At 41.0% G+C, this 13,873-nt stretch overlaps 1 protein-coding gene across 2 annotated transcripts in view; it reads left to right on the top strand.

Moving 5' to 3' along the window:
* CNST (consortin, connexin sorting protein) overlaps positions 1-13,873 on the top strand; it is a 405,923-nt gene that overhangs the window by 375,540 nt on the left and 16,510 nt on the right. For both annotated transcript variants that reach the window (XM_053711046.1, XM_053711045.1), the window contains exon 11: positions 6,171-6,297. In XM_053711046.1, coding sequence (XP_053567021.1) covers positions 6,171-6,297 — 127 coding nt within the window. The remainder of the gene's footprint in view (positions 1-6,170; positions 6,298-13,873) is intronic.

Here is a 13,873-nt window from a genome sequence, read left to right as displayed (position 1 = left end):
GGGCACTATAAATAGTTTCTCAGGGTTATCTTCTGGAATTCAAGGAACTACCCCCAAGGGGAAGGTTCCACATGTCTCACTTATCCTCAAACCAAATAAAGAGACAGGCATTCTTACATTGTGTAGAAGACCTGTTAAAAATGGGAGTGATACACCCAGTTCCAACGGCGGAACAGGGGATGGGATTTTACTCAAATCTGTTTGTAGTTCCCAAAAAAGAGGGAACTTTCAGACCAATTCTGGATTTAAAGATCCTAAACAAATTTCTCAGGGTTCCATCGTTCAAAATGGAAACCATTCGAAAGATTCTACCTACAATCCAGGAAGGTCAATTTATGACTACCGTGGATCTAAAGGATGCGTATCTACATATTCCTATCCACAAGGATCATCATCAGTTCCTAAGGTTCGCCTTTCTGGACAAACATTACCAGTTTGTGGCCCTTCCATTCGGGTTAGCCACTGCTCCAAGGATTTTCACAAAGGTACTCGGGTCCCTTCTAGCGGCTCTAAGACCAAGGGGCATTGCAGTAGTACCTTATTTGGACGACATTCTAATACAAGCGTCGTCTCTTTCAAAGGCAAAGGCTCACACAGACATCGTTCTGGCCTTTCTCAGATCTCACGGATGGAAGGTGAACATAGAAAAAAGTTCCCTGTCTCTGTCGACAAGAGTTCCTTTCTTGGGAACAATAATAGATTCTTTAGAAATAAGGATTTTCCTGACAGAAGTCAGAAAGTCAAAACTTCTAAACGCTTGTCAAGTTCTTCATTCTATTCCACGTCCTTCCGTAGTTCAGTGCATGGAAGTGGTAGGATTGATGGTTGCAGCAATGGACATAGTTCCTTTTGCGCGAATCCATCTAAGACCATTACAACTGTGCATGCTGAAACAGTGGAATGGGGACTATACAGACTTGTCTCCAGTGATTCAAGTAGATCAGAAGACCAGAGACTCACTCCGTTGGTGGCTAACCCTGGACCACCTGTCCCAGGGAATGAGCTTCCGCAGACCAGAGTGGGTCATCGTCACGACCGACGCCAGTCTAGTGGGCTGGGGCGCGGTCTGGGAATCCCTGAAAGCTCAGGGACTATGGTCCCGGGAAGAGTCTCTTCTCCCGATTAAACATTCTGGAACTGAGAGCGATATTCAATGCTCTCAGGGCTTGGCCTCAACTAGCAAAGGCCAGATTCATAAGATTCCAATCAGACAACATGACGACTGTTGCTTATATCAATCATCAGGGGGGAACGAGAAGTGACCAAAATAATAAAATGGGCAGAGGATCACTCCTGCCACCTATCTGCGATCCACATCCCAGGAGTGGAAAACTGGGAGGCGGATTATCTGAGTCGTCAGACATTCCATCCGGGGGAGTGGGAACTCCACCCGGAGATCTTTGCCCAAATAACTCAATTATGGGGCATTCCAGACATGGATCTGATGGCGTCCCGTCAGAACTTCAAGGTTCCTTGCTACGGGTTCAGATCCAGGGATCCCAAGGCGACTCTAGTGGATGCACTAGTAGTGCCTTGGACCTTCAACCTAGCTTATGTGTTTCCACCGTTTCCTCTCATTCCCAGACTGGTAGCCAGGATCAAGCAGGAGAGGGCCTCGGTGATCTTGATAGCTCCTGCGTGGCCACGCAGGACTTGGTATGCAGACCTGGTGAATATGTCATCGGTTCCACCATGGAAGCTACCTTTGAGACAGGATCTTCTTGTACAGGGTCCATTCGAACATCCAAATCTGGTCTCCCTCCAGCTGACGGCTTGGAAATTGAACGCTTGATTCTATCAAAGCGTGGGTTTTCAGCTTCTGTGATAGATACTCTGGTTCAAGCCAGAAAACCGGTAACTAGAAAAATTTACCATAAAATATGGAAAAGATATATCTGCTGGTGTGAATCCAAGGGATTCTTATGGAATAAAATCAAAATTCCTAAGATCCTTTCCTTTCTACAAGAAGGTTTGGATAAAGGATTATCAGCGAGTTCTCTAAAGGGACAGATTTCTGCTTTATCTGTCTTGTTACACAAACGACTGGCAACTGTGCCAGATGTTCAAGCATTTTTTCAGGCTCTGGTTAGGCTCAAGCCTGTTTACAGACCTTTGACTCATCCCTGGAGTTTAAATCTAGTTCTTTCAGTTCTCCAAGGGGTTCCGTTTGAACCTTTACATTCCATAGATATTAAGTTGTTATCTTGGAAAGTTTTGTTTTTGGTTGCTATTTGTTCTGCTAGAAGAGTTTCTGAGTTATCTGCTCTGCAGTGTTCTCCGCCCTATCTGGTGTTCCATTCAGATAAGGTTGTTTTGCGTACTAAGCCTGGTTTTCTTCCAAAGGTTGTTTCCAACAAAAATATTAACCAGGAGATAGTTGTACCTTCTTTGTGTCCGAATCCAGTTTCAAAGAAGGAACGTTTGTTACACAATTTAGACGTAGTCCATGCTCTAAAATTCTATTTAGAAGCTACAAAAGAGTTCAGACAAACATCTTCTCTGTTCGTCATCTATTCTGGTAAAAGGAGAGGTCAAAAAGCGATTTCTACCTCTCTTTCTTTTTGGCTTAAAAGCATCATCCAATTGGCTTACGAGACTGCCGGACGGCAGCCTCCTGAAAGAATCACAGCTCACTCTACTAGGGCTGTGGCTTCCACATGGGCCTTCAAGAACGAGGCTTCTGTTGATCAGATATGTAAGGCAGCGACTTGGTCTTCACTGCACACTTTTGCCAAATTTTACAAATTTGATACTTTTGCTTCTTCGGAGGCTATTTTTGGGAGAAAGGTTTTGCAAGCCGTGGTGCCTTCTGTTTAGGTAACCTGATTTGCTCCCTCCCTTCATCCGTGTCCTAAAGCTTTGGTATTGGTTCCCACAAGTAAGGATGACGCCGTGGACCGGACACACCAATGTTGGAGAAAACAGAATTTATGCTTACCTGATAAATTACTTTCTCCAACGGTGTGTCCGGTCCACGGCCCGCCCTGGTTTTTTAATCAGGTTTGATTAATTATTTTCTCTAACTACAGTCACCACGGCACCCTATAGTTTCTCCTGTTTTTTCCTCCTGTCCGTCGGTCGAATGACTGGGGTGGGCGGAGCCTAGGAGGGACTATATGGACAGCTTTTGCTGGGACTCTTTGCCATTTCCTGTTGGGGAAGAGATATTCCCACAAGTAAGGATGACGCCGTGGACCGGACACACCGTTGGAGAAAGTAATTTATCAGGTAAGCATAAATTCTGTTTTTAAAAGCTTGTGGCACCGTAGAAGCTTAGGGAGTGAGGGAAAAGTAAACGAACGCTTACATAAATTGCCTAAAAGTAATAACCCAAGCCTCCCTGGGAGAAAGTGAAAAAAGCAAAAAAAATTATATATTTTACAGCAAAAGGCTGCAAAATAAATAATGAATGTATTAGAGGTGGGACCAAGTCATTGGTTTGCAAGTCACAAGTAAGTCTTGAGTCTTTGTATTTAAGTTCCAAGTCAAGTCCAGAGTGAAGACAGGCAAGTCCAAATCAAGTCTCAAATCAACAAAGGCAAGTTTAGGTCAAGTCCTTAGCTTTAAGCTTCAAATGTTCAACAAGTCATTAGTACTCTTTGCATAATATTGCGTTGGAGTATTAATTACTTTATATAATGCATACTAATTCATATCAGGAAGGTGTTTAAAATTTGTTTATCTCTTCCCAGTTCAATTTCATGTGAGATTTTAAATTTGGAATTGTGAGATAAGGACAAACAGTGAAAAAAAAGTATTTATTGGTAAATGAGTGTAACAAAATTATTATAGAAATAAAATAACTGCCAAGTACCCAAAAACCAAAGTAAATGAAAAATACTGTGCTGTCATACTTTGAGAGAGTCAATGTGAGAGAGGGTTCTTTTCTTTGAACCCTATTAGGCATTGCTCTTGCAAAAGATTAAATTGGCAAAAAGTCTATCACACATTTGTGCACGATGGGGACGTAGTATGATGCATCCGTAGCTGAAAACACGCTCCACCGGAGCACTAAAAGTAGACACTTTAAAGGGACACTGAACCCAATTTTTTTCTTTTTGATTCAGATAAAGCATGCAATTTTAATCAACTTTCTAATTTACTCCTATTATCAATTTTTCTTCGTTTTCTTGCTATCTTTATTTGAAAAATTAGGCATCTAAACTAAGGAGCCAGACAATTTTTGGTTTAGAACCTAGACAGCACTTGTTTATTGGTGGGTGAATTTATCCACCAATCAGCAAGAACAACTCAGGTTGTTCACCAAAAATGGGCCAGCATCTAAACTTACATTATGCCTTTTCAAATAAAGATACTAAGAGAATGAAGAAAATTTAATAATTGGAGTAAATTAGAAAGTTGCCTAAAATCGCATGCTCTTAATGAATCACGAAAGAAAAAATTTGTGTTCAGTGTCCCTTTAAATAGTGCTGGAAGAGTCTTCATGTTCATAGCCCAGAACAAGAGAGCATTCTGACCTTCAGATATGTCAAGCTGGAGTGGTCCCAACGTCCTTTCTTGGTTTCTTGCTATAAACTGCTAACAGCCCCACCTCATCTTCAGGCTGTTGAATCTCTTTCTTTTCATCCTCAAAACAAATTTAATCTTTGAATAAAAACATATTTGTAATAAACATGTATTGGCTGTTTAAAAAATGCATTTAAATATGCCTTTTGCAGCAACATTTTAAACGCAGTACTTGCTAAAAGAGACCTTAAGGTTTTTTATATCATTTAGTAATGATGCAATTTGTTAATTAATGACATAATACAAACCCCACCGTGCAGCTGCAGTATTTAAAATGCTGGTGTGCCCTGAGAATATCAATCCTGTTGCCTCAGTTAACACTAAAAAAGTGATAACTTTTACAATCATGTTTGCCAGTACATGTATATTGCAAAAATGTTTCTATTCAAAGATGTAATTTATCTGTGTACATTTAAACATTGACCGGAATGTCCCTTTTAAAAGGCAGGGACAAGAAGCCAAAAATGGGACTTTCTGGGGATAACACTGACTGAATGCTATAAGATACAAATACACAACCTGTTTGTTCCAGAGAGATGCATCCTATAAATCTCTCTGCTTAGATGCGATGATCTAAATAATTCTCCAGTATTGCGAGATCTTTCCCAATATTCTACACAGAGACATTTTGCTATACTTCTCTAGGACTGTTCTCTGCATTTTTTTTTTATGTGAAGAAGAGACATGCCCAGTGCAACAAATACAGCATAATATGAGAATGTGGTTACACTTTTGTTTGTTGTACTTTTGTATTTTATATTACTTTAAACATCAGACTGAGAGCAGCATCAGTCACAGCATGTGTGTAACGTGTTCACATTAGGGTCAGACTTTAACAAATAACCTTAGATAGTGACATTCTGAGATTTTGTATAAGCTTTTTTTATTACTATTTTAAGCTACCTCCTCACTCCGCCTCCACTCCAAAAATAAAAATAAAACAAAAAAAAGTTTAAAAAAAATAATGAAACTTTCCAATGGCATTTTATCATATTTTATTGTTTGACCAAAAATAAATATCTTGGGGTGTAATTAAAACAAGAGTGAGTTAGGTATTTTAAAGATATTATTTTGTTTGTCATTCTCCAGAGACTATCCTAGGTCACAACTATGACTTTTAGAATGTATAAAGACTTGGCAAGTCATAGGGGTCAAGTCCAAGTCAAGTCTCGAGTCATTGCTGTTAAAGTCTGTCAAGTCACAAGTCTTCCTTAATTATGTTGAGTCGCAAGTCATCAAATTTGTGACTTGAGTCCAAGTCATGCGACTCCAGTCCACATCTCTGGAATGTACATTGCAATAATGTTTTACTTGCAATAATGAAACATTTTATGTGTTGCTGAAATGTCAAGTTTAATTGTCCTTTTTTGTCTTTAAAAGCAGCCAGCAAGCTCTAATTGTACAAAAAAAACCAATCTATATGTAATAACCGAGCAAAGAACCAATATATACAACATAGTAAACAGTGCTAAATGTTATAAAAGCCGTCATTAAGATGCCAGAAATGAAAAATATAAATGTTACCTTTTGTTAGAGCATTATTGTTTTATAAATAAGAAAAAAAAATGTTTGTTTAAATAAATCTGGATTTTTTTTTATTTTTTGATTGATGTTCTAATATTTTTTAATGAAATATTTTACAGATAAACCCAGCAGCTGGGTTGGTTTCTATTTTGAAAAAACGTGATGGAAATGAAGGAGATAAGTTTGCTCAGAAACCGACAAAGAGGAAAGTGAGGTTCCAAGAAATGGACGATGCACTAGACCAGGGTATGAAAAAAGCTGTTGAGCAATTACTACATTTGCTAGCTACATTTATTTACAATACTTTTACAATATTAATGTACTATAGAAAAAATATTTTGTCAGTTCAAACTATTCATGGGGGGGGGGGCATGCAGTGCAGTTTTTATTTTATTTTTGTTTTTTCCTTTTTGTTTTCTTGAAATATAAATAGTTTTTCCACCCCTCCGCCCACAGAAGTGCACTGCCTGAAGCTTATAATCCTGACTTTCCTGCATGTTGTACAGCGATAATAAAATAGTATGTGACCCCCCTCATTTAAAATAAGAGAAGCTCCTCTTTCAAATAAGGCACCATTGGTATTATATGGAATATGTTAAAATGGCGGTTTTGTAACCTGTAGACTGTGAGCTCTCCGGAGCAGGGCCCTCTTCCTCCTGTACTAGATTTGTTTATTTTTGTTATGTTTTTGTATTTTATCACAAATCTTTGTCATTGTATACCCCTATCGCTGTACCCAGCGCTACGGAATTTGGTGGCGCTATACAAATAAATGATGATGATAATAATAACCTGCTACACAGCAGACCTTCATTAATAACTGTTAGAGGATCCTGAAACAGTAATTCTGTTTCAGCCAAAACTAAATCTGTACCCCTATGAAGGGCCACCCTTATTTGCAGGGCCTGGCACACAATACATTTGTGGGGCCCCTCAGATCATCCACCATATTCCCCTCTCCTGTATTTCCTGTCCCCTGTATGGCTCACCACTGTTCCAACTTTCACTATGCCTTATATAAAGAATAACACTATATTACACCTCCTGATACCATAAGCTCTTCTTCATAAACTAAATTCAGGAGTTACATTGAACCTAAAGAGAGTGCAGGGACCCCCAAAGTGCAGAGCCTGGGGTGGGTACTCCTCTTGCCCTGCCCATGAGACCAGTTAAATTAGGAAAATGTCACTTCAATCCATAGACAGCTTTTGGTTGTAGTACAAGATCGTAATCAATTATGCAGCAGGTTTAGCATAATAAAAAGTTTGAGGACATTGAAATGATGTCCCTTTCTCTAGGTGGATTTACTCCACCGCACCCCAGAGTGTCTGCAGACACATGATTTTGTGAATTACAATAGTATCACAGAGCCAATAGGTTGGCTGCAAGGGATGCTCAATTGTTACCTACATTTGTTTGAAAACTACTGTAATCTCACGATAATTTTCTGTCAACAATGAGTCATTCTAAAACACATCTGCATTTTAGCCACGTAGTCAATAGAGTTAACATTTGAGTGCAATGTTAAATAATGATCGCAACTGCATATGTTCTTGTGCTGAAAAAGAAAGTTCCACATATTGCTTACTCAAAGCTGACACATTTCTTCCCCTATAGACACTGTCACTACAACCATAACATCTCATGTCTCTCTATAATCTCTATATAAAATGTACCTTTCTCTTGTTAAGTGTATCCAGTCCACGGATCATCCATTACTTGTGGGATATTCTCCTTCCCAACAGGAAGTTGCAAGAGGATCACCCACAGCAGAGCTGTAGTAAGATGGACGTAGTAAGAGGAAAGTGGTGTATTATAGTTAGTTTTTTAACTTCAATCAAAAGTTTATTTTTAAATGGTACCGGAGTGTACTGTTTCATCTCAGGCAGCATTAGAAGAAGAATCTGTCTGTGATTTCTATAATCTTAGCAGAAGTAACTAAGATCCATTGCTGTTCTCACATATTCTGAGGAGTGAGGTATCTTCAGAGGGGGAATAGCGTGCAGGTTTTCCTGTAATAAGGTATGTGCAGTTAACATATTTCTAGGGATGGAATTTGCTAGAAAACTGCTGCTGATACCTGATTAATGTAAGTTAAGCCTTAAATGTAGTGATAGCGACTGGTATCAGGCTTATTAACAGAGATACATACTCTTATAAAAGTGTAATATAAAACGTTTCCTGGCATGTTAATCGTTTTTATATATGTTTGGTGACAAAACTTATTGGGGCATAGTTTTTTTCCACATGGCTGACTTGATTTTTGCCTAGTAACAGGCTTTCCACTGTTGCAATATGAGTGGGAAGGGCCTATTTTAGTGCTTTTCTGTGCAGATATAAATACTGACAGAGACATTCAGCTTCCCTCTGCATGATACAGGACATCTCTGAAGGGCTCAAAAGGCTTCAAAGTCGTGTTTGAGGAGGGTCACAGTAGACTGTGGCAGTTGTTGTGACTGTGTTTAAAAAACGTTTTTGTCATTTATTATTCTGTTTTTGTTATTAAGGGGTTAATCATCCATTTGCAAGTGGGTGCAATGCTCTGCTGACTTGTTACATACACTGTAAAAAATTTGTTAGTGTAACTGCCTTTTTTCACTGTTATTTCAAATTTTGTCAAAATTTGTTTCTCTTAAAGGCACAGTAACGTTTTTTTATATTGCTTGTTAACTTGCTTTAAAGTGTTTTCCAAGCTTGCTAGTCTCATTGCTAGTCTGTACAAACATGTCTGAAACAGAGGATACTTGTTCATTATGTTTAAAAGCCATGGTGGAGCCCCATAGGAGAATGTGTACTAAATGTATTGATTTCACCTTAAACAGTAAAGATCAGTCTTTATCTATAAAAGAATTGTCACCAGAGGGGTCTGTCGAGGGGGAAGTTATACCGACTAACTCTCCCCACGTGTCGGACCCTTCGCCTCCCGCTCAAGGGACGCACGCTAATATGGCGCCAAGTACATCAGGGACGCCCATAGCGATTACTTTGCAGGACATGGCTGCAATCATGAATAATACCCTGTCAGAGGTATTATCCAGATTGCCTGAATTGAGAGGCAAGCGCGATAGCTCTGGGGTTAGACGAGATACAGAGCGCGTAGATGCTGTAAGAGCCATATCTGATACTGCGTCACAATATGCAGAACCTGAGGACGGAGAGCTTCAGTCTGTGGGTGACGTCTCTGAATCGGGGAGACCTGATTCAGAGATTTCTAATTTTAAATTTAAGCTTGAGAACCTCCGTGTATTGCTTGGGGAGGTATTAGCTGCTCTGTATGACTGTGACACAATTGCAGTGCCAGAGAAATTGTGTAGGCTGGATAAATACTATGCAGTGCCGGTGAGTACTGATGTTTTTCCAATACCTAAAAGGCTTACAGAAATTATTAGTAAGGAGTGGGATAGGCCCGGTGTGCCCTTTTCCCCACCTCCTATATTTAGAAAAATGTTTCCAATAGATGCCACTACACGGGACTTATGGCAGACTGTCCCTAAGGTGGAGGGAGCAGTTTCTACTTTAGCAAAGTGTACCACTATCCCGGTTGAGGACAGTTGTGCTTTTTCAGATCCAATGGATAAAAAATTAGAGGGTTACCTTAAGAAAATGTTTATTCAACAAGGTTTTATTTTACAGCCCCTTGCATGCATTGCACCAGTCACTGCTGCGGCGGCATTCTGGTTTGAGGCCCTGGAAGAGGCCATCCATACAGCTCCATTGACTGAAATTGTTGACAAGCTTAGAACTCTTAAGCTAGCTAACTCATTTGTTTCTGATGCCATTGTTCATTTGACTAAACTAACGGCTAAGAATTCTGGATTCGCCATCCAGGCGCGTAGGGCGCTATGGCTCAAATCCTGGTCAGCTGATGTGACTTCAAAGTCTAAATTACTCAACATTCCTTTCAAGGGGCAGACCTTATTCGGGCCTGGTTTGAAAGAAATTATTGCTGACATTACTGGAGGTAAGGGTCATACCCTTCCTCAGGACAGGGTCAAATCAAAGGCCAAACAGTCTAATTTTCGTGCCTTTCGAAATTTCAAGGCAGGTGCAACATCAACTGCCTCTGCTTCAAAACAAGAGAGAACTTTTGCTCAATCCAAACAGGCCTGGAAACCTAACCAGTTCTGGAACAAGGGCAAGCAGGCCAGAAAGCCTGCTGCTGCCTCTAAGACAGCATGAAGGAGCGGCCCCCTATTCGACAACAGATCTAGTAGGGGGCAGACTCTCTCTCTTTGCCCAGGCGTGGGCAAGAGATGTTCAGGATCCCTGGGCGTTGGAGATCATATCTCAGGGATATCTTCTGGACTTCAAAGCTTCTCCTCCACAAGGGAGATTTCACCTTTCAAGATTATCTGCAAACCAGATAAAGAAAGAGGCATTCCTAAGCTGCGTACAAGATCTCCTTGTAATGGGAGTGATCCATCCAGTTCCGCGGACGGAACAAGGACAGGGGTTTTATTCAAATCTGTTTGTGGTTCCCAAAAAAGAGGGAACCTTCAGACCAATTTTGGATTTAAAGATCCTAAACAAATTCCTCAGAGTTCCGTCATTCAAGATAGAAACTATTCGAACCATTTTCCCCATGATCCAAGAGGGTCAGTACATGACCACAGTGGACTTAAAGGATGCCTACCTTCACATTCCGATTCACAAGAATCATCATCAGTTCCTGAGGTTTGCCTTTCTAGACAGGCATTACCAATTTGTAGCTCTTCCATTCGGGTTGGCTACAGCCCCAAGAATTTTTACAAAGGTTCTGGGCTCACTTCTGGCGGTCCTAAGACCGCGAGGCATAGCGGTGGCTCCTTACTTGGACGATATCCTGATACAGGCGTCAAGCTTTCAAATTGCCAAATCTCATACAGAGATAGTTCTGGCATTCCTGAGGTCGCATGGGTGGAAAGTGAACGAAGAAAAGAGTTCTCTATCTCCTCTCACGAGGGTTTCCTTCCTAGGGACTCTAATAGATTCTGTAGAAATGAAAATTTACCTGACGGAGTCCAGGTTATCAAAACTTCTAAATGCTTGCTGTGTTCTTCACTCCATTCCGCGCCCCACGGTGGCTCAGTGCATGGAAGTAATCGGCTTAATGGTAGCGGCGATGGACATATTGCCATTCGCGCGCCTGCATCTCAGACCGCTGCAATTATGCATGTTCAGTCAGTGGAATGGGGATTACACAGATTTGTCCCCTCTACTAAATCTGGATCAGGAAACCAGAGATTCTCTTCTCTGGTGGTTATCTCGGGCCCATATGTCCAAGGGTATGACCTTTCGCAGACCAGATTGGACAATTGTAACAACAGATGCCAGCCTTCTAGGTTGGGGTGCAGTCTGGAACTCCCTGAAGGCTCAGGGTTCATAGACTCAGGAGGAGAAACTCCTCCCAATAAATATTCTGGAGTTAAGAGCAATATTCAATGCTCTTCTGGCTTGGCCTCAGCTAGCAACACTGAGGTTCATCAGATTTCAGTCGGACAACATCACGACTGTGGCTTACATCAACCATCAAGGGGGAACCAGGAGTTCCCTAGCGATGTCAGAAGTCTCCAAGATAATTCGCTGGGCAGAGACTCACTCTTGCCACCTGTCAGCGATCCATATCCCAGGTGTAGAGAACTGGGAGGCGGATTTTCTAAGTCGTCAGACTTTTCATCCGGGGGAATGGGAACTCCATCCGGAGGTGTTTGCTCAATTGGTTCTCCGTTGGGGCAAACCAGAATTGGATCTCATGGCATCTCGCCAGAATAAGCTTTCTTGTTACGGATCCAGGTCCAGGGACCCAGAAGCGGCACTGATAGATGCTCTAGCAGCGCCTTGGTTCTTCAACCTGGCTTATGTGTTTCCACCATTTCCTCTGCTCCCTCGTCTGATTGCCAAAATCAAACAGGAAAGAGCATCAGTGATATTGATAGCGCCTGCGTGGCCACGCAGGACCTGGTATGCAGACCTAGTGGACATGTCATCCTTTCCACCATGGACTCTGCCTCTGAGACAAGACCTTCTAATACAAGGTCCTTTCAATCATCCGAATCTACTTTCTCTGAGACTGACTGCATGGAGATTGAACGCTTGATCCTATCAAAGCGTGGCTTCTCCGAGTCAGTAATTGATACCTTAATACAGGCACGAAAGCCTGTCACCAGGAAAATTTACCACAAGATATGGCGTAAATATCTTCATTGGGGTGAATCCAAGAATTACTCATGGAGTAGGGTTAGGATTCCTAGGATATTGTCCTTCCTCCAAGAGGGTTTGGACAAAGGATTATCAGCTAGTTCTTTAAAGGGACAGATTTCTGCTCTGTCTATTCTTTTACACAAGCGTCTGGCAGAAGTTTCAGACATTCAGGCATTTTGTCAGGCTTTAGTTAGAATTAAGCCTGTGTTTAAACCTGTTGCTCCTCCATGGAGCTTAAACTTGGTTCTTAAAGTTCTTCAAGGGGTTCCGTTTGAACCCCTTCATTCTATTGATATCAAACTTCTTTCATGGAAAGTTCTTTTTCTGATGGCTATTTCCTCGGCTCGAAGAGTCTCGGAGTTATCTGCCTTACATTGTGATTCTCCTTATCTGATCTTTCATTCAGATAAAGTTGTTCTGCGTACAAAACCTGGGTTTTTACCTAAGGTGGTTTCTAACAAGTATATCAATCAAGAGATTGTTGTTCCATCATTATGTCCTAATCCTTCTTCAAAGAAGGAACGTCTTTTGCATAATCTAGACGTAGTCCGTGCCTTGAAGTTTTACTTACAGGCTACTAAAGATTTTCTCCAAACATCTAACCTGTTTGTTGTTTACTCTGGACAGAGGAGAGGTCAGAAGGCCTCGGCAACCTCTCTTCCTTTTTGGCTTCGGAGTATAATCCGTTTAGCCTATGAGACTGCTGGACAGCAGCCTCCTGAAAGGATTACAGCTCATTCTACTAGAGCTGTGGCTTCCACATGGGCCTTTAAAAAAGGCTGCAACTTGGTCTTCCCTTCATACTTTTTCCAAATTTTACAAATTTGATACTTTTGCTTCTTCGGAGGCTGTTTTTGGGAGAAAGGTTCTACAGGCAGTGGTTCCTTTCGTTTAAGTTCCTGCCTTGTCCCTCCCATCATCCGTGTACTTTAGCTTTGGTATTGGTATCCCACAAGTAATGGATGATTCGTGGACTGGATACACTTAACAAGAGAAAACATAATTTATGCTTACCTGATAAATTTATTTATCTTGTAGTGTATCCAGTCCACGGCCCGCCCTGTCCTTTTAAGGCAGGTCTAAGTTTTAATTAAACTACAGTCACCACTGCACCCTATGGTTTCTCCTTTCTCGGCTTGTTTCGGTCGAATGACTGGATATGGCAGTGAGGGGAGGAGCTATATAGCAGCTCTACTGTGGGTGATCCTCTTGCAACTTCCTGTTGGGAAGGAGAATATCCCACAAGTAATGGATGATCCGTGGACTGGATACACTACAAGAGAAATAAATTTATCAGGTAAGCATAAATGATGTTTTTATGGTTATGGTGTATCATATTCATGCTTTTTGTTGCATTTGACATGCAAATGTATGTGCCTTTTTGGTATACAGGTAGAAAACAGTTTAGCCAAACTGCAGACTGGAAAAAGTTTGGATTTTGGAATACTTACATCTTAAAAATGGGACGGTGTGGTGAGGGGATGGAATCCTGTGTTAACAAAAATATTTAATTTAGGCCAGTGGTTGACGAATATGTTTAAAAATTAGGAGCCAGTAAGAATATTTAGGAGCCAGGCATATTTTTAGGAGCCAGACAGTTGGATTTGTATATAGATATATGGAGAATAACCAAAAAAGTTAG

This window comes from Bombina bombina, chromosome 4 (assembly GCF_027579735.1).
Source record: "Bombina bombina isolate aBomBom1 chromosome 4, aBomBom1.pri, whole genome shotgun sequence".
Lineage (NCBI taxonomy): Eukaryota > Metazoa > Chordata > Amphibia > Anura > Bombinatoridae > Bombina > Bombina bombina.
The sequence above is the reverse complement of the archived record's forward strand: the minus strand, read 5'-3'. Positions and strand labels throughout refer to the sequence as shown.